The 21,253-nt window shown below is 37.7% G+C and overlaps 1 protein-coding gene and 1 long non-coding RNA gene across 2 annotated transcripts; both read left to right on the top strand.

The window, feature by feature from the left end:
* Positions 1 to 3,273: 3,273 nt before the first annotated feature.
* On the top strand, positions 3,274 to 4,619 carry LOC140955904 (type II inositol polyphosphate 5-phosphatase 15-like). Its single transcript, XM_073411182.1, has 2 exons — positions 3,274 to 3,542; positions 4,032 to 4,619. Exons 1-2 carry the CDS (start codon positions 3,294 to 3,296, stop codon positions 4,389 to 4,391), a joined length of 609 nt encoding a protein of 202 aa, XP_073267283.1. The 5' UTR covers positions 3,274 to 3,293; the 3' UTR covers positions 4,392 to 4,619.
* A 13,905-nt stretch (positions 4,620 to 18,524) lies between these two features.
* Positions 18,525 to 19,957, top strand: LOC118055789 (uncharacterized). Its single transcript, XR_004688705.2, has 2 exons — positions 18,525 to 18,881; positions 19,369 to 19,957. It is a non-coding gene; the product is annotated as an uncharacterized lncRNA (long non-coding RNA).
* The last annotated feature ends 1,296 nt before the right edge of the window (positions 19,958 to 21,253 follow it).

The raw sequence follows: 21,253 nt of genomic DNA, 5'->3' as shown, positions 1-21,253 counted from the left end.
TTTAGTTCTCAATTGAAAAAGATCAATATGAGGCATCGTTCTTGAATAAATGATGCGTGGATCAATTTCAATGGGCCTGTAGTTTTACTTCTTGCAAAGGTAAAAGGGCTGGAGCTCCATATAATAATAAAACACCCATCTTGCTATTGGATTGATCTTTGATCACATGCAGGGAGAACCATCTCTTCTAAAAACCACATAGAAAATAAGTTTTATTTATTTATTTTTCCCCAGTTGACGCCACGGCAAGCCACACATCGCATGCACAGCGGCACAACCTTGCTTAATTACATTTTAAAGCTCTAAGTAACCTTGTACCCAAGACGATAAGCATATTTGATGAGTTCATCGAGCTCATCCTTGTCTACAACCCCATCGTGGTTGGCATCGGCATGGTGCAGCCCACGGTAGGCTCTAAAGGCAGGGATCAAGGCACCCAGACGACCGAAGGCTTGCTTTAGCTCTTTCTTGCTGAGAAGACCGTCCTTATTGATATCGCACTCCATGAAAATTGCCCTCAACTGCTCTTCAGTTAGCCGAGAAACAGGTAGCCCGTGTGGTGTCTTGTTCATGACTTGAACACCCATGGTCCCGATGGAATAATAAGAGATTCGCTTAATTTGAACGTAAGAGATGTTTTCACGCTACGATTGTTGCAAGTTAGTTTGAAAGCAAGGCATATATATATATATATATATATATATATGGCTCGAGTAATCAATCAATCAGTTCAATAGTGCAGTCCATATACACACCGACTTATCTCCATGCAATATTCCATATAAAAAATGCTCTGCTTTACGGATATGTTCTGATCTTTGCTTATCTTTGATCCTTTTATTTTGGACCACAGATACACTTCTATATATTTCCCTATTCCTGTTCATGTCTAAACCTATGGGAGAGATGCAAGCTTAAGACCTACAATTAGTTAATTAGAGGAGATTAGTGAAGACGAGTCCGAAGCTTTGAACTCAGCTAATGAGGACGTTAAGGTTATTGAAAGCAAAGGTCCCGGCGTAAGAAAATTGTAATGAGTTTCAAAATAAATAAAAAAAAAACCATAGAGATCATACATAATTCTTAAAGATATAAAAAACATACTTTATAAGAAATAAGTCTTAAAGAAGTTAAGGTTATTGAAAGCCTTTCCATCACCTCAGGCCTGCCACCAGAAACACAAGCTTCTATGAGAGAAATGGAGAGGAGAGGGGAGAAAGACGCACGTTTCCATTCAGGAAATGTTATTGCAGGTTATTGACCTTGTTTAAAACCCGCTCGACAACCCACCCCCCTTCTTTTCCACGAGTTGTCGTCAAAGCATCCACCTCCATAAAACAAAATGAATCACTAGCAAAGTACAACAAACTTAATGGATCTCAGATTACCCAGAAGAGCACATGCAATGTTCAGAACGCCTCATCAGCCAGAAAACCCACTGTGAGTACTTTAAAGGTCATTAAATTTGAATCTCACAAATTAAAGTCAAATAGATCAAAGAGGAAAGAACAATACAAACATGGAGTACTTTGGAATTTCCAATGCACACAAAATTCAGAGTTCACTAGAGTAAGGAAAATGCCAAATATTTCAGTCTTCTATCTTTCCAGTACAGATATCCATCATATCAAATTAATTAACTGGAAACTAATGAATACAAAGACAGGGGAGCCACAAACCTCATCAAAGAAGATTGTGCATGGCAAGCATATAATAAAGGATTTAGTAGTAAAAGTTTGGAGCTAAAAGATTTATTTTTTATGTGGTTTCAGATTTGAACCCTATAATTGCTAATATGATAGTTACTGAAAGTTTACATGGTCGTTAACTTTAAGATTTATTGGATTAGTTAAGACGCGCGCAAGCTGACCGAATATCTATTTTAATAAAAAAAAAAATGCATGACAAGCATGTTCTTGCACGACAGAACAATGTCCAAACTGCCAGTTCAGTTTCTCCAACATGCTTATTCAGAAGTTCAGGACCCTAACAAATCATGGCACTGGTCATTGTTAATGCTTCCATTGCTTTTACAAGCTGAGCGCTTGTAAATAATTTTTTCTTTCAGTTTGATCCAATGCCAATTCTTGTATGTCTTCAGTTCTTAGGCGAGTCTGAATGCTGAATAGAACTTACAATTTCTAGGGACTGATTTGTCAATTTATAAATGTACGGAAAAATGAATTTTCAATTTATTCATTTTCCCCCCTAAGATATATGGTCTTTTTTGGCTCAACAGTAATGGTGGGCATTATCCATTGGAAGAACACTCTGAATGTTCTTATAACCTTCTTAGTTTAGATGTGGAAACATCTTTGAATGGATCGGAAGAATGGAGTATTTTCAGTGTGCAAAAAAACTAGTTTAAAAATACAATTGGTTGTAATTAGAAAAACAAGGGCCGAAGAACACTTTTATTGCTTTTAATTCATCTAGCATGTTTTTTTTCCCCAAATGATGCCACGGCAAACCACACACTTATATGCAATCACATGCACAGCGGCACATCCTTAATTACATTTTAAAGCTCTAAGCAACCTTATACCCAAGTTGATAAGCATATTTGATGAGATCATCCAACTCATCCTTGTCTACAACCCCATCTTGGGTGACATCTGCTTGTGTGATTTATGTTTCTTGACGTCAAACCCCATGGTCCCGATGGAATAATAACAGATTAGCTTAATTTGAACGTAAGAGATGTTTTCACGCTACAATTCTTGGAACACACACACACACACACACACACACGAGTAATCAATCAATTCAATACCCTTTGCGTTATTTTTGACCGAATTTTCTCTCTTTTTTCTTGAACTTACATTTGCCACAGATTTGCCACCGAATCTTGCAAGTGCTGCGGTCACTTTAAATTGAAAAGAGGGAATAGAATTTGCTTGAATGAATTGTATTCTTGATCACATCACATATTTATATAAAAGCACTTATAGTTATTTAGATAGATAAGGAATCAATTATTCATCCTATAGAATTAGTTTTACAGTAGAAAACAAGTTATCTATTTCTAATAGGATTCTTATTCTTAACACTTCCCTTCAAGTTGGAGAGTGGATATCCTGCACTCCCAACTTGTAAACCATAGGAGCAAAAATTTCTTTCCCCAAGGACTTGATAAAGATACCTGACAATTGATGCTCAGAGTTTACATGTCTTGTTATTACAAAACCGTCTTGGAGCTTAAATATAGTGGCAATCGATCTCGATATGTTTAGTGCGCTCATGAAAGACTGGGTTGGCTGCAATATGCAGTGAGGAGACAAGAGTTTGGAGACATGATGAAATCAAATGAGGAAATTAGATACATAATTGATGAACTAAGCAAGATTCCAGAAACTATTGTCAGCACAAACAACATAATCCTTCCAAACCAGGATACAACAATTTTGCGTATCCCAAATAAATGTGGGGAAAATGATGCTTTGTTCGAAATTATTTGTGAAGGCCAGTCTATAATTGATGAGAATGGACAAGCATCAGATCATCATCCAAGAGGTTCCTATGGCTTTCCGCAATGGCTTGAGGTAAGTTCCCTGCATCACAGAAAAATATACTCTGATAACCTTAATTGTTCCTTTGACCCATTATTTGGGCCATTTTGCTGGATACCAGATCATATTGATCTTGATCTTTCAAAAAAAATATGGGAGACTGTAAAAATGTCCGACTCATTTATGAACAACAGAGCCTTGACCCCAAAGTAATTGGGATCGGCTGAATGGATTCCTTTGTACCATTCCGTGCTATCATGAACCAAACCTGCGAATGAGTCTCAAATGAGGAGCTTGTCCTCCTCAACATTGAATTTGAGTCTAACTTGTTTATAATGGACTGGTTATTGAACAGTGCCAGTGAAAATAAGGGGTGGTGCGGTAAAGATAAATCCAATTGCTTGCACACACAGCACTAATGACCATTTGATTTCACTTGATAAGCACGCCCTTATACACACCTATTATAGTTGATCAAGAGTACCGCTTTGTGCAATTCAAAATTTGTGCAATTTGAATCAGGTCACTCCAGCAGCTGGTATAATTAAACCAGGCCATATTGCCGAGGTGTCAATTCATCTTGAAGATTTCCCCACTTTAGAAGTTTTTCTTGATGGTGCCCCTCAAAATTCATGGTGTGAAGACACCAGAGACAAGGAAGCTATATTGGTGGTGAAAGTTCGTGGAACTTGCAACACAAATGAGACAAGAAACCACCGGATACGTGTGCGCCACTGCTGTTCATCGCAAACAGCACAACTTGACCCAGGACCGAATGGCTCGGACCAAGTCCAAGGAAATCTTCTTCACCGGGCTGATTACCAACATCTTAGCAGTTCCTATGATGTGGTCAGCCACCTGCGTAACTTGCGGAGTCCATAAATGGAAATCATTTACAGTTGTTGAATGGCAAAGCACCGACGAGTTGTTCTCCCTTCTCCATTCTTTACAATCATCTTCGTGTAAATAACACAAGCCTTCTTGCTTTCATTGCTTTTACAAGTTGAGCGCTTGTAAATAGTTTTTCTTTCAGGTTGATCCAATGCTGATTTTTTGTATGTCTTCAGTTTTTGAGGCGAGTCTGAATATATGCATTTTTCTTCGTTTTAATTTAGTTCTCAATTGAAAAAGATCAATATGAGGCATCGTTCTTGAATAAATGATGCGTGGATCAATTTCAATGGGCCTGTAGTTTTACTTCTTGCAAAGGTAAAAGGGCTGGAGCTCCATATAATAATAAAACACCCATCTTGCTATTGGATTGATCTTTGATCACATGCAGGGAGAACCATCTCTTCTAAAAACCACATAGAAAATAAGTTTTATTTATTTATTTTTCCCCAGTTGACGCCACGGCAAGCCACACATCGCATGCACAGCGGCACAACCTTGCTTAATTACATTTTAAAGCTCTAAGTAACCTTGTACCCAAGACGATAAGCATATTTGATGAGTTCATCGAGCTCATCCTTGTCTACAACCCCATCGTGGTTGGCATCGGCATGGTGCAGCCCACGGTAGGCTCTAAAGGCAGGGATCAAGGCACCCAGACGACCGAAGGCTTGCTTTAGCTCTTTCTTGCTGAGAAGACCGTCCTTATTGATATCGGACTCCATGAAAATTGCCCTCAACTGCTCTTCAGTTAGCCGAGAAACAGGTAGCCCGTGTGGTGTCTTGTTCATGACTTGAACACCCATGGTCCCGATGGAATAATAAGAGATTAGCTTAATTTGAACGTAAGAGATGTTTTCACGCTACGATTGTTGCAAGTTAGTTTGAAAGCAAGGCATATATATATATATGGCTCGAGTAATCAATCAATCAGTTCAATAGTGCAGTCCATATACACACCGACTTATCTCCATGCAATATTCCATATAAAAAATGCTCTGCTTTACGGATATGTTCTGATCTTTGCTTATCTTTGATCCTTTTATTTTGGACCAGAGATACACTTCTATATATTTCCCTATTCCTGTTCATGTCTAAACCTATGGGAGAGATGCAAGCTTAAGACCTACAATTAGTTAATTAGAGGACATAAGTGAAGACGAGTCCGAAGCTTTGAACTCAGGCAATGAGGAGGTTAAGGTTATTGAAAGCAAAGGTCCCGGCGTAAGAAAATTGTAATGAGTTTCAAAATAAAAAAAATCAAATAAAAACCATAGAGATCATACATAATTCTTAAAGATATAAAAAAACATACTTTATAAGAAATAAGTCTTAAAGAAGTTAAGGTTATTGAAGCCTTTCCATCACCTCAGGCCTGCCACCAGAAAACACAAGCTTCAATGAGAGAAATGGAGAGGAGAGGGAGAAAGACGCATGTTTCCATTCAGGAAATGTTATTGCAGGTTATTGACCTTGTTTAAAAAGCCGCTCGACAACCCACCCCCCTTCTTTTCCACGAGTTGTCGTCAAAGCATCCACCTCCATAAAACAAAATGAATCACTTGCAAAGTACAACAAACTTAATGGATCTCAGATTACCCAGAAGAACACATGCAATGTTCAGAACGCCTTATCAGCCAGAAAACCCACTGTGAGTACTTTAGAGGTCATTAAATTTGAATCTCACAAATTAAAGTCAAATAGATCAAAGAGGAAAGAACAATACAAACATGGAGTACTTTGGAATTTCCAATGTACACAAAATTCAGGGTTCACTAGAGTAAGGAAAATGCCAAATATTTCAGTCTTCTATCTTTCCAGTATAGATATCCATCATATCAAATTAAATAACTGGAAACTAATGAATACAAAGACAGGGGAGCCACAAACCTCATCAAAGAAGATTGTGCATGGCAAGCATATAATAAATGATTCTGTAGTAAGAGTTTGGAGTCAAAAGATTTATTTTTCATGTGGTTTCAAGTTCGAACTCTGTAATTGCTAATATAATAGTCACTGAAGATTTACATGGTCGTTAACTTTAAAATCTATGGGATTAGTCAAGATGCACGCGAGCTGACCCGAACATCTATATTAATAAAAAATAAAAATACATGACAAGCATGTTCTTGCACGACAGAGCAATGTCCGAACTGCCAGTTCACTTTCTCCAACATGCTTAATCAGAAGTTCAGGACCCTAACAAATCATGGCACTGGTCATTGTTAATGCTTCCATTGCTTTTACAAGCTGAGCGCTTGTAAATAATTTTTTCTTTCAGTTTGATCCAATGCCAATTCTTGTATGTCTTCAGTTCTTAGGCGAGTCTGAATGCTGAATAGAACTTACAATTTCTAGGGACTGATTTGTCAATTTATAAATGTACGGGAAAAATGAATTTTCAATTTATTCATTTCCCCCCCTAAGATATATGGTCTTTTTTGGCTCAACAGTAATGGTGGGCATTATCCATTGGAAGAACACTCTGAATGTTCTTATAACCTTCTTAGTTTAGATGTGGAAACATCTTTGAATGGATTGGAAGAATGGAGTATTTTCAGTGTGCAAAAAAACTAGTTTAAAAATACAATTGGTTGTAATTAGAAAAACAAGGGCCGAAGAACACTTTTATTGCTTTTAATTCATCTAGCATGTTTTGAATATTTGAGAGAAATAATTACTTAATTAACAAAAACACTTTTTTTTAAAAGTCAAATATTCTTGTACATTTCATAATTTTATATAAGCAAAGAGATATTTATCTGTTAAATTGCATGGAGAGGAAACGAATCGATGAATATTTGCATTTTTCTTCTTCTTAATTTAGTTCTTAATTGAAAAAATCAATACGAGGCATCATTTTTTAAAATAATTTAACTTTATTACAATTCCAAACAATGAAAACCATTTTTTCTAACGAAAACTATCTCTTTAAATAATTTAAAATATTATTTTAATGTATCTTTAAGCAACAAGTAATTTAAACTATATCTGCTATTACAATCTTCAATAACTTCATCACATGCAGGGAAAACCATCTCTTCTAAGAAAAAGACAAGAAAATAAGTTTTTATTTTCCTAAATGATGCCACGGCAAACCACACACTAATAAGCAATCACATGCACAGCGGCACATCCTTAATTACATTTTAAAGCTCTAAGCAGCCTTGTACCCAAATTGATAAGCATATTTGATGAGATCATCCAACTCATCCTTGTCTACAACCCCATCTTGGGTGACATCTGCTTGTGTGATTTATGTTTCTTGACGTCAAACCCCATGGTCCCGATGGAATAATAACAGATTAGCTTAATTTGAACGTAAGAGATGTTTTCACGCTACAATTCTTGGAACACACACACACACACACACACACACACACACACACACACGAGTAATCAATCAATTCAATACCCTTTGCGTTATTTTTGACCGAATTTTCTCTCTTTTTTCTTGAACTTACATTTGCCACAGATTTGCCACCGAATCTTGCAAGTGCTGCGGTCACTTTAAATTGAAAAGAGGGAATAGAATTTGCTGGCATGAATTGTATTCTTGATCACATCACATATTTATACAAAAGCACTTATAGTTATTCAGATAGATAAGGAATCAATTACTGTCCTGCAGTTTATCATCCTAAAGAATTAGTTTTACAGTAGAAAACCTAAAGTATATAAGTTATCTATTTCTAATAGGATTCTTATTCTTAACACTTCCCTTCAAGTTGGAGAGTGGATATCCTGCACTCCCAACTTGTAGATCATAGGAACAAAAGTTTCTTTCCCCAAGGGCTTGGTAAAGATGTCTGCCAATTGATGCTCAGAGTTTACATGTCTTGTTATTACAGAACCGTCTTGGACCTTAAATATAGTGGCAATCCATCTCGATATGTCTAGTGCGCTCATGAAAGACTGGGTTGGTTGCAATATGCAGTGCAACCTTATTATCACAATATAATAAAGCTGGTTCATGATGCAAAAGTCCTAAACCCTCAAAAGGCATCGGGGCCATGTCAACACACAACATGCTCCTGTCATCGCACGATAATTTGCTTTTGCAGAGGAGAGTGAAACAGTTTTATGTCATTTTGATCTCCAAGATGTTAATGAAGGGACAAGGAACACGCAGTACCCTGTTGTAGATCTCTTAGTTAATGGGCAACCTGCCTAATCTGAGTCAGAATAGGCCCTTAGTTTGAAATCAGAGCACGCTCAGAAATTGCTCAGGTCTCCTTGTTCCTGCACTAAAATTGCCAGTTTTCTACTGTTGCTGTGTCGAACTGCCATAGCAGCGCTGCTACCAAAACAATCACCAGTAAGCGTTGAGCTTAGGAGACGTTGTTTCTCTTGTTGTGAGATTGAGGAGTATGCTTAATGAATTGAAGGGAGGGGATTCATCAGCAAGATCTGTCCGCGAGTGGCAATGTAAGAATCATTCAATCCCATTAAAAATTGCATCAATTTTTGTTGTTCTTGATGTGTTTCCTGTATTGTGTCATTATAGGAAGATAGTTCATCCCACATCCCTTTCAATTTCGTGTAAAATGTAGAGACTGAGAGTTGTTCTTGCCAGAGGCAAGCAATGTCTCGCTGAATTTCAAAGATATGTGAGGTGCATTGCTTTAGGAGAATCGTTCATGAAGATTTTCCCATACTTCATGGGCGGTTGAGTAATAGATGACACTGTCTGAGATTTCTGGGCTAAGAGTGTTGATAATCCAGGAATGAATCATATTGTTGCACAGAGACCATGTTGCATATTCTTCATGATTAATTTTTTCGGAGGGAGCTTTGATTGAGCCATTGACAAACCCTAATTTATTCTTGGAATTTAAGGCCAGAGTCATAGCTCTTTTCCAAGTAGAATAATTGTCTCAATTTAATGGTTTTGAAATCATGATTAATCCTGGATGATCGGAATGATGAGTGAAATAGGGACTTGAGATATTTGTTTTTAAAGAATCCATAAAAGACAATGGAAAGGAAAGTGCGAAAAAATAGATGCCAAGGTTTGTGGATTTAGGATCTCAGCCTTAGCGTTGATAGCATGTAAATTGAAAAGAGAGAATAGAATTTGCTGGAAGGAATTGTATTATTAATCACATCACATACTTATACAAAAGCACTTACAGTTATTCCAATAGATTAGTAATCAATTACTGCCCTGCAGTTTATCATCCTATAGAATCAGTTTTACAGCAGGAAACCTAAAGTATTCATGTTATCTATTTCTAATAGGAATCTTATTCTTAACAGTCTCAAGTCAAGATCTAAAGCTCGGTACTCTTTCTCCCCGTCCATCACGCGCGCTGCCACCAAACATTCACCATAGCCAATTAACGTCGTCACCGCCACTTCCTCCATGAATATTTTGATAGTTTGTTCATTTCCCTTTATCCCGTCTTTATTTGTTATTGAAAATTGATGTATCTCTAAGTCTCTACGGAAAGAGATCAATTGGCACTGTTCTTGAATAAATGATGCATAACCGATGGGGCTGTAGTGCGCCCAGGTTCAAGTTAATTATTCTATTCGAAGAAAGAAGAGGAAGTCCCCTTTCTTCTTCTAAAAAACACTAGAAAACAAGATTTCTTCTTCTTCTTTTTACTTTTGATAATCCCATTTTATATTTTTATGGATTGAGAAAAATAATCTTATTCCATATCTTTTGCTGAACAACAAGGTTTCCTCCGGCCCCTTCCGAGTCAGGAGACTAATTCTCGGCGTGGCTTGTTGACGCGATATATATCTTGATTTAATAACAAGTAGAATTATGTAGAATTATTTTTCATGCTAGAAAACAATAACAATTAGCTTACAAAAACTATATAGAACAACGTTTGTCATAGACACATCTCTTAGAGAAGTTCGATTGCTTCCACAGATATGCTGGTGACGATTGGGTGATCCGAAAAATCCTTTTGTCCAGTGAGGAGTTCGAGAAGTTCTGAGGAGGGCATACTAAATCAGTTAAACCACATACCCATGTATGCTGAGAACGTCCTAGATAGGGTTATGATAAATTGAATGCGGATGGCAGCTGCCTTGGAAATCCTGGTAACGTTAATGGCTCTTGGCTGGTGGGGTTTTCGGGCTTCTCTGGTGGTGGTTCAAATCTCTCAGGGGAGCTGCAAGCTATTAGACATGGGTTGCAACCCGCTTGGGATAGAGGCTGCAGAAACAGACTTGGTAAATCTGTAGCTTTAAACGTGTTAGCGGTGTCTCAATTGTTGGCGGCGCTCTTGATGCTAAAGGATCATCCTTGCGGGGTTGCAAAGCCAAAGGCAACAATTGTCCTGCTGGAGCTACGGTGTTATCTAATTGTTGCTTAATTTATTATCCAGTGATGTAGTTACTTAGGATCTGCTCCATGTTACTTAGGATCTGCAAGAATTCGAGACCTTGTTTTTCAAAATTCTTAAATCCATCCTTGTGTCCGTAGCCAGCTATGCTTCCACGTAATAGCTTTGTTAAGTTGTCAATGATTTGATTTCCAGACTATATGGCTTCACAACATCTTGATTTGTTGAAATATTAAGAATCTGTTTTTGTTTTTTTTTTCCCTTGTTGTTTATGATATTCAAGTTGTGGGTTCATTGAACTACTTTCTTGGAATGAAATATATCAATGCAGTTCGGGTATCTTCATTTTACATAAAAAATATATAATTGATATTTTCAATAAATTCAAGCTAGAATAATACCAAAAAATAAAAAAGTAGCAACTTTGCTGGCACAAGATGAGAATATTTCAAAAAAGAATGGTGAGAAACTTGAGGAACCCTCTGCATAGAAGCTTGGTAGGTAGCTTGCTATACTTGACATTAACCAGACCTGACTTGATGTTTCCAGCTGATTTGCTTTTAAAATTCACGAGTTCTCTTAGCAATGTTCATATAGAAGTTAAACTAGACCTAACTTAATGTTTCTAGCTGATTTGCTTTCAAGATTCAAAGGTTCTCTTAACAATGTTCATATAGAAGTTGCTAACAGGGTGCTGAAGTATGTCAAAGATACAATAAATTTTGGCATTTAGTATTTAAAGACAAAAAGAGTTAAACTGGATGACTATGCTGATATTGATTGGGCATGAAGTGTTGATGATATAAACAACACTTCAAGTTATATATTTACAATTGGTTCAAACACCAATTGCTGGAATGCAAGAAGTTGTGGCACAATCTACTGTAGATGCTAAGTATATCTCCTTAGCAGCTACTGCAAATCAAACAATATGGTTAAATAAATTGCTTGTTGATTTAAGCTAATAACAAAGCTTACCAACTAGGCTTTACTGTGACAACAAGTTAGCCATTGCCATTGCTCAAAATCTAGCTCAACATGGTAGGAACCAAGCACATCAATGTAAAATTTCACTCCATAAGAGAAGCTGAAAAGAATTTACTTGTCAAGTTGCATTACTGTTCAACCGTTGTACAACTTCTTGATATAATGATTAAGGCACTTCCTAAATTGACATTGTAATTTCTAAGGATGAAACTTGGTTTGTCCAAAAAAACCAAAAAATTGCTTTAAAAACCAAACTCAACCCGAAACAAAAAAAAAAACAATCTAAGCTCAGATTTATTTTTTCATGAACTTTTAAGGTATAAAAATATCTAATATGAAGTATGAACTACTTGCATCAAATGAAATAATTTGATACAAAAATCATTTTATTGGTGGCCTAAATCGGTGCCAATGATAAGTTTCTCTCTCTACTGCTAGAATCCATCAACCCCTCTATTTCTCCTCTCTCAATCAGGGAAAAAAAAAATAAATCTATGTACTAAAATGAAATTGGAACAATTTCGAGCTACCACAATTGTATAATTTGCATGATTGTTTAAGTTGGAGGATCAAAGTGAATATTTTTAAAACTTATGGCATGTCATCTATGTTTGCCTTGTTTTTTCATTTCGGTACCCCCTCTACCACTCCCACCTTTTTATAAAAATTTGAAATCAATTACTTCTTAAATAGCTCCTTGTCTAAAAACAAAATTTGAGGATCAAACTAGAAACAAAAAAACAAAATTTTACATAGTAACAAATATACCGTTAAAATCCCACGCGTTTTGATATACGAGTAATATAATAAATGATGCGTGGATCAATTTCAATGGGCCTGTAGTTTACTTCTTGCAAAGGTAAAAGGGCTGGAGCTCCATGTGAAGCTAGTTGGCAGCTTCTAGCTAGAAGAAACTAGAAGCTAGCTGGCACCAATTGGTGCCAACTAAGTCAAAGATTGTAGGCACCGAATTGGTGCCAGCCAATTAAATCAATATTGTAGGCACCAATTCGGTGCTACAAGATGACTAAGGCAAGGAAGCTTGCCTATAAATAGGCAGTGCATCCTTGCCTTATGCACAACATCACAAGAGAGAATTAAGAGAGAGCAAGAGGAGAGTGAGAGAGGGAAAATAATCCCACAAAATTGTGAGGTATTTGTGAGAGAGTAAGTGAGGTGTTTCTCCTAATAATAGAGAGATTCTTAGTTGTTCTCCTATTATTTGAGAGAGGTTGTAATTCCCACATTACTTAGTAAAATCCTTCTATACTTGCCCGTGGACGTAGCCTAATTGGGTGAACCACGTAAATTCTTGTGTGTCTCATTTTTCATTTTTGCCTTTTGTCTTGTCGGGTTTGCATGTCAGTATCCTAACAGTGGTATCAGAGCCTTCTTGGTTGGTGTTGTTAACACACAAAAGTTAGTCGTGTATACGGTTACTATTCACGTCTACGGCATTATTCACCTATACGGCACTATTCATCCATACGGTACTGTTCACTTACGTTACTGTTGGCGTATATAGAAAGTCAGTGCGGTGATTAAATACAGTCTAGGAAGTTCTGTCTAAGGAGATTGGGTTTTAAGCGGGACCGTTTGTGACCCCTCCAATCTTTCCTGGGAACTTACTTAGTGAAGTATTATTCACACGATACTATTTCTATATACGTTACAGATCTGTGAAACGGTGATAGCTGAATAGATCTCGGTGAATACAATGGCAGCAAAGTACGAGATTGAGAGGTTCAAGGGGAGTAATTTCTCACTGTGGAAAATGAGAATCAAGGCAATCTTGAGGAAAGACAATTGCTTGGCAGCAATTGGGGATCGGCCCGCGGAGATCACTGATAATGCAAAATGGAATGAGATGGATGGCAATGCTATTGCTAACATACATTTAGCATTAGCTGATGAAGTATTATCAAGTGTGGCGGAGAAGAAAACAGCTAAGGAGATATGGGAGACTCTAACAAAGTTATACGAGTCCAAGTCTTTGCACACTAAGATTTTCTTAAAGCGGAGACTTTATACCCTTCGAATGGCAGAAACCACGCGGTGACTGACCACATCAACACAATAAGAACTCTATTTTCACAACTCACTACGTTGGGTCAGCAAATAGAGGAAAATGAACGTGCAGAGCTTCTACTTCAAAGTTTTCCTGATTCGTATGATCAGCTCATTATCAACTTGACCAATAATATCCTCTCAGACTATTTAGTCTTCGATGATGTTGCAGCCGCTATCTTGGAAGAAGAAAATAGGCGCAAAAACAAAGGAGACAGAAACAGTTCAAACCAAGCAGAGGCATTATTGGTGTCAAGAGGAAGATCAACGGAGCGTGGCTCCAGTGGGAGTCAAAGGCAGGGGAGGTCTAAATCAAGAAGTAAGAAGGCTATGAAATGCTACAACTGTGGCAGAAAAGGGCACTTCAAAAAGGATTGTTGGTTTAAAAAGGGTATAGAGAATACTGCAGAGTCATCAAGACCTCAAGGATGTGTTGCAAGCACCTCAGAAGATGGAGAGATTTTATATAGTGAAGCAGCAACAAGCTCTACAGATAGAGAAGAGCTCACTGAGGTCTGGCTTATGGATTCAGGAGCAACATGGCATATGACCCCTAGACGAGATTGGTTCCATACATATGAACCTATCTCTGGAGGTACAGTGTTCATGGGTGATAATCATGCTGTAGAGATTTCTGGCATTGGCCATCAAATTGAAGATGTATGATGGCTTAATTCGTACTATTTCAGGAGTGCGACATGTGAAAGACTTGAAGAAGAATCTTTTGTCTGTAGGACAATTTGATAGTCTTGGCTGTAAGATCCGAACAGACAATGGAATCATGAAAATTGTCAAAGGCGCGCTGGTGGTTTTAAAGGCAAGAAAGACAGTTGCTAACATGTTTGTATTAATGGGAGAAACGCATCATGGGGCAGAAGCATCAATCGCATCAGCTAGTCCTGCAGAAGAGAAGACGATGATGTGGCATCAAAAACTAGGCCACATGTCAGAGAAAGGTTTAAAGGTTCTCTCTGATAAGAAGTTACTCCCTGGGCTTACAAAGGTTACTTTACCCTTTTGTGAGCACTGTGTTACAAGCAAACAACATAGGTTGAAGTTTGGCACGTCAACAACTAAGAGCAAATGCATCTTAGACCTGATTCACTCTGATGTTTGGCAAGCACCGGTTGTATCCTTGGGAGGAGCAAGATACTTTGTATCATTCATAGATGACTTCTCCAAGAGATGTTGGGTGTATCCGATTAGAAGGAAGGCAGATGTGTTCGCAGTTTTTAAAACCTTCAAAGCGCGGGTAGAACTTGAATCTGAAAAGAAGATCAAGTGTTTGAGGACTGACAATGGAGGAGAATATACCAGTGATGAATTTGATAACTTCTGTCAACATGAAGGTATCAAAAGGCAGTTCACAACGGCATACACTCCACAACAAAATGGAGTGGCAGAGCGGATGAACATAACTCTATTGGAAAGAACAAGAGCAATGTTGAAGGCTGCAGGTCTAGAAAAGTCATTCTGGGCAGAAGCAGTCAATACCGCCTGTTATGTAATAAATCGATCTCTGTCTACTGCAATTGAGTTGAAGACACCGATGGAGATGTGGACTGGAAAGCCAGCTGATTATTCTCGATTGCATATATTTGGAAGTCCTGTGTACGTGATGTACAATACTCAAGAGGGTCAGCAAGCTGGATTCAAAATCCAGAAAAATGTGTATTCTTGGGGGTATGCTGATGGAGTGAAGGGGTATCGCTGTGGGATCCCACTGCCCACAAGGTAGTCATCAGCAGAGATGTCATATTTGCAGAAGATAAAATGCAAATGGAAGAAAATAATAGCATTTTAAAGGAGACTACAGAAGTCCAGATGGAAAATACTCAGAATCATACTTCTTCTGAAGCTGTACCAGAGCATGAAGAACAAGAACAAATAGAGTCTGAAACTCTTGAAGTTCGACGGTCAACTCGTGAAAGAAGACCACCGGCTTGGCACTCAGAATATGTTACTGAGAGCAACATTGCATACTGTTTTCTAACAGAGGATGGAGAGCCATCAACTTTTCATGAGGCTATCAAAAGCACAGATGTATCTATGTGGATGACAGCAATGCAAGAGGAGATTGAAGCTCTGCACAAGAATAACACGTGGGATCTTGTTCCGCTACCACAAGGAAGAAAGGCCATTGGCAACAAATGGGTTTACAAGATCAAGCGTGATGGCAATGATCAAGTGGAGCGGTATCGTGCAAGATTGGTGGTGAAAGGATATGCTCAGAAAGAAGGAATAGACTTTAATGAGATATTTTCTCCGGTGGTACGACTTACTACAATCAGAGTAGTCTTGGCAATGTGTGCTATATTTGATCTTCACTTAGAGCAGTTAGATGTGAAAACTGCATTTCTTCATGGAGAACTTGAAGAAGAAATTTATATGCTCCAACCAGAGGGTTTTGCTGAAACAGGCAAGGAGAACTTGGTTTGCAGGTTGAACAAATCTCTATATGGTCTCAAACAGGCGCCGAGGTGTTGGTACAAGAGATTTGATTCCTTCATAATTAGCCTTGGGTACAACAGACTCAGTTCAGACCATTGTACGTATTACAAGAGGTTTGAAGAAAATGATGTTTTCATCATTCTGTTGTTGTACGTGGATGACATGTTGGTAATAGGCCCCAACAAAGATCGAGTCCAAGAATTGAAGGCACAGTTGGCTAGGGAGTTTGATATGAAGGACTTGGGACCAGCAAACAAGATTCTAGGGATGCAAATTCACCGAGACAGAAGTAAGAGGAAGATTTGGCTTTCTCAGAAGAATTATTTAAAGAAGATCTTGCGACGCTTCAACATGCAAGATTGTAAGCCAATTTCCACTCCACTTCCTGTTAACTTCAAATTATCCTCAAGTATGTCTCCTAGCAATGAAGCAGAGAGGATGGAGATGTCTCGAGTACCGTATGCATCAGCAGTGGGAAGTTTAATGTTTGCCATGATATGTACAAGACCAGACATTGCACAAGCAGTGGGAGCAGCTAGTCGATACATGGCAAATCCTGGTAAAGAGCATTGGAATACTATTAAGAGGATCTTGAGATACATCAAGGGTACCTCAGATGCCGCATTATGTTATGGAGGATCAGAATTTACTGTCAGAGGTTATGTTGATTCAGATTTTGCTGGTGACCTTGAGAAAAGAAAATCCACTACAGGCTATGTGTTCATAATTGCAGGAGGAGCTGTGAGCTGGGTCTCTAAACTTCAGACTGTTGTAGCATTATCCACAACAGAAGCTGAGTATATGGCAGCTACACAGGCTTGTAAAGAAGCAATATGGCTGAAGAAACTTATGGAGGAGCTTGGGCACAAACAAGAGAGGATTCTTTTGTATTGTGATAGTCAGAGTGCCTTGCATATTGCAAGGAATCCAGCGTTTCATTCAAGAACAAAACATATAGATGTTCAGTATCACTTTGTTCGCGAAGTGGTGGAAGATGGAAGCGTGGATTTTCAGAAGGTTCACACAAAGGAAAACCCAGCAGATGCTTTGACCAAACCAGTCAACACTGATAAGTATATATGGTGCAGATCCTCTTGTGGCCTAGCAGACACGTAAGCAGCATGACGATGGCAAGTATTGACAGGATAGAAGAGTCACAGATGATCATGTGTGAAGACTTGATTAAATCATCAAAGTCTTCAAGTGGGAGAATGTGAAGCTAGTTGGCAGCTTCTAGCTAGAAGAAACTAGAAGCTAGCTGGCACCAATTGGTGCCAACTAAGTCAAAGATTGTAGGCACCGAATTGGTGCCAGCCAATTAAATCAATATTGTAGGCACCAATTCGGTGCTACAAGATGACTAAGGCAAGGAAGCTTGCCTATAAATAGGCAGTGCATCCTTGCCTTATGCACAACATCACAAGAGAGAATTAAGAGAGAGCAAGAGGAGAGTGAGAGAGGGAAAATAATCCCACAAAATTGTGAGGTATTTGTGAGAGAGTAAGTGAGGTGTTTCTCCTAATAATAGAGAGATTCTTAGTTGTTCTCCTATTATTTGAGAGAGGTTGTAATTCCCACATTACTTAGTAAAATCCTTCTATACTTGCCCGTGGACGTAGCCTAATTGGGTGAACCACGTAAATTCTTGTGTGTCTCATTTTTTATTTTTGCCTTTTGTCTTGTCGGGTTTGCATGCCAGTATCCTAACACTCCATACAGTAATAAAAACCCATCCTGCTATTGGATTGATCTTTGATCACATACAGGGAGAACCATCTCTTCGAAAAAAGACAAGAAAATAAGTTTTACTTACTTATTTTTTCCCAATTGACGCCACGGCAAACCACACATCGCATGCACAGCGGCACAACCTTGCTTAATTACATTTTAAAGCTCTAAGTAACCTTGTACCCAAGACGATTAGCATATTTGATGAGTTCATCGAGCTCGTCCTTGTCTACAACCCCATCGTGGTTGGCATCGGCATGGTGCAGCCCACGGTAGGCTCTAAAGGCAGGGATCAAGGCAACCAGACGACCGAAGGCTTGCTTTAGCTCTTTCTTGCTGAGAAGACCGTCCTTGTTGATATCGGACTCCATGAAAATTGCCCTCAACTGCTCTTCAGTTACAGGTAGCCCGTGTGGTGTCTTGTTCATGACATCAAACCCCATGGTCCCGATAGAATAATAAGAGATTAGCTTAATTTGAACTCCTTGCATCATAGGGAAATAATATCACTTTAGGGAAAAGTACATGCCTGGCCGCGTTCGCCCACGCACTCGTATCTATAACTTGCTATCTATTGTATAGGTACGATGCTTGCATGGATGTAGCTGACAGTGATCACAAGCCTGTTCGTTGCATATTCAGTGTTGATATTGCACGAGTTGATGAGTCAGTGAGGAGACAAGAGTTTGGAGACATTATGAAATCAAATGAGGAAATTAGATACATAATTGATGAACTAAGCAAGATTCCAGAAACTATTGTCAGCACAAACAACATAATCCTTCCAAACCAGGATACAACAATTTTGCGTATCACAAATAAACGTGGGGAAAATGATGCTTTGTTCGAAATTATTTGAGAAGGTCAGTCTATAATTGATGAGAATGGACAAGCATCAGATCATCATCCAAGAGGTTCCTATGGCTTTCCGCAATGGCTTGAGGTAAGTTCCCTGCTTCACAGAAAAATATACTCTAATAACCTTAATTGTTCCTTTGACCCATTATTTGGGCCATTTTGCTGGATACCAGATCATATTGATCTTGATCTTAAAAAAAAAAATATGGGACTGTAAAAATGTCCGACCCTTTTATGAACAACAGAGCCTTGACCCCAAACTAATTGGGATCGGCTGGATGGATTCCTTTGTACCATTCCGTGCTATCATAAACCAAACCTGCCTATGAGGCTCAAAAGAGGAGCTTGTCCTCCTCAACATTGAATTTGAGTCTAACTTGTTTATAATGGACTGGTATTGAACAGTGCCAGTAAAAATAAGGGGTGGTGCGGTAAAGATAAATCCAATTGCTTGCACACACAGCAGTAATGACCATTTGATTTCACTTGATAAGCACGCCCTTATACACACCTATTATAGTTGATCAAGAGTACCGCTTTGTGCATTTCAAAATTTGTGCAATTTGAATCAGGTCACTCCAGCAGCTGGTATAATTAAACCAGGCCATATTGCCGAGGTGTCAATTCATCTTGAAGATTTCCCCACTTTAGAAGTTTTTCTTGATGGTGTCCCTCAAAATTCATGGTGTGAAGACACCAGAGACAAGGAAGCTATATTGGTGGTGAAAGTGCGTGGAACTTGCAACACAAATGAGACAAGAAACCACCGGATACGTGTGCGCCACTGCTGTTCATCGCAAACAGCACAACTTGACCCAGGACCGAATGGCTCGGACCAAGTCCAAGGAAATCTTCTTCACCGGGCTGATTACCAACATCTTAGCAGCTCCTATGATGTGGTCAGCCACCTGCGTAACTTGCGGAGTCCATAAATGGAAATCATTTACAGTTGTTGAATGGCAAAGCACCGACGAGTTGTTCTCCCTTCTCCATTCTTTACAATCATCTTCGTGTAAATAACACAAGCCTTCTTGCTTTCATTGCTTTTACAAGTTGAGCGCTTGTAAATAGTTTTTTCTTTCAGCTTGATCCAATGCTTATTTTTTGTATGTCTTCAGTTTTTGAGGCGAGTCTGTATATATGCATTTTTCTTCGTTTTAATTTAGTTCTGAACTAATTACATGCCCCGCGCGATGCTGCGGGTCAATTATTTTTTGTATTTAAAAAAAGTCAATATCTGAAAGTATTAGATTTTTTTGCAAAGTTTATACTTAAGAGTCTCAGGTTTGGTTGCAACACCTGATTCAAGAGTAATATTTATAATATTAATAATAACATTAAACTTGGGTTAACCTTAGCATAAAAGTGTTTGGACTGCAATACCATACCTAATAGCATTGGACATGGGTATGGCTGCAAGGTCGTGTCACAAAAGTGTGATAATTAAATAGATTAGTTAAAAAAAAACAAAGAAAAAAAACCAACAGGAAAAAAAGAACTAATAAAAAAAAGAAAAAAAATATGAATTAATTGGGTTAACCCTTCAAACCAGGTTAACCCGTCATACCTTGAATTCGCATCGTGAAAGTTTGATAATTAAAAAGAAAAAAAAACAAATTAATGGGTTAGCCCAGAATTAACTGGGCTAACTCGTCAAAATCAGGTTAACCTGTCAAACCCATAATTCGTGTCATTAAAGTTTGATAACTAAATAGAAAAAAATTTAACATTAATAATTTAAATTAAACAAAAAAATTAATTAAAAAAAAAAGCATCAACCTTTGCATTGTGGACTGCACTGTGCAATCCACTGTCAAAGGCATAAAAACAAAAAGAAAAACTAAAGGTATTAGCCGAGAACTACTTAGAAAAAAAATTTAATAGTAATAAACTAAATTAATTAAGAAAAAAAATAAAAGAAAAAAAACTCTAAGAAGAAGAAAAAAACTAAATAAAAAGAAATTTAACATTAACAAAATAAACTAAACAAAAAAAGTAATAAAAAAGAAAAAAAAAAAGTAATAAAAAATTTCAGGTTAACTCGTCAAACCAAGTTAACTCGTTAAACCTGGGATCCGTGTCATGAATGTCTGGTAACTAAATAACAAAAAAAGTGAACATTAATAAACTGAACTAAACAAAAAAAAAATTAATTAAAAACAAAAAATCAAAAAACAATTCCGGGTTAATTCGTCAAACCATGTTAATCCGTTAAACACAGGATCTGTGTCATGAAAATCTGATAATTAAATAAAAAAAATTAACATTAACAAACTAAATTAAACAAAAAATTTATGAAAAAAAAAAATTAACGGGTCAACCCAGAATTAACTGGGTTCACCCGTGAAATTAGGTTAACCCGTGAAATTCGGGATATGTGTCATGAAAGTCTAATAAATAAATAGAAAGAAATTTAGCATTAACAAATTAAACTAAACAAAAAATTAATTAAAAAGA

Source organism: Populus alba, chromosome 8, assembly GCF_005239225.2.
Source record: "Populus alba chromosome 8, ASM523922v2, whole genome shotgun sequence".
Taxonomy (NCBI): Eukaryota; Viridiplantae; Streptophyta; class Magnoliopsida; order Malpighiales; family Salicaceae; genus Populus; species Populus alba.
This window is presented reverse-complemented; position numbering and strand designations above follow the sequence as displayed.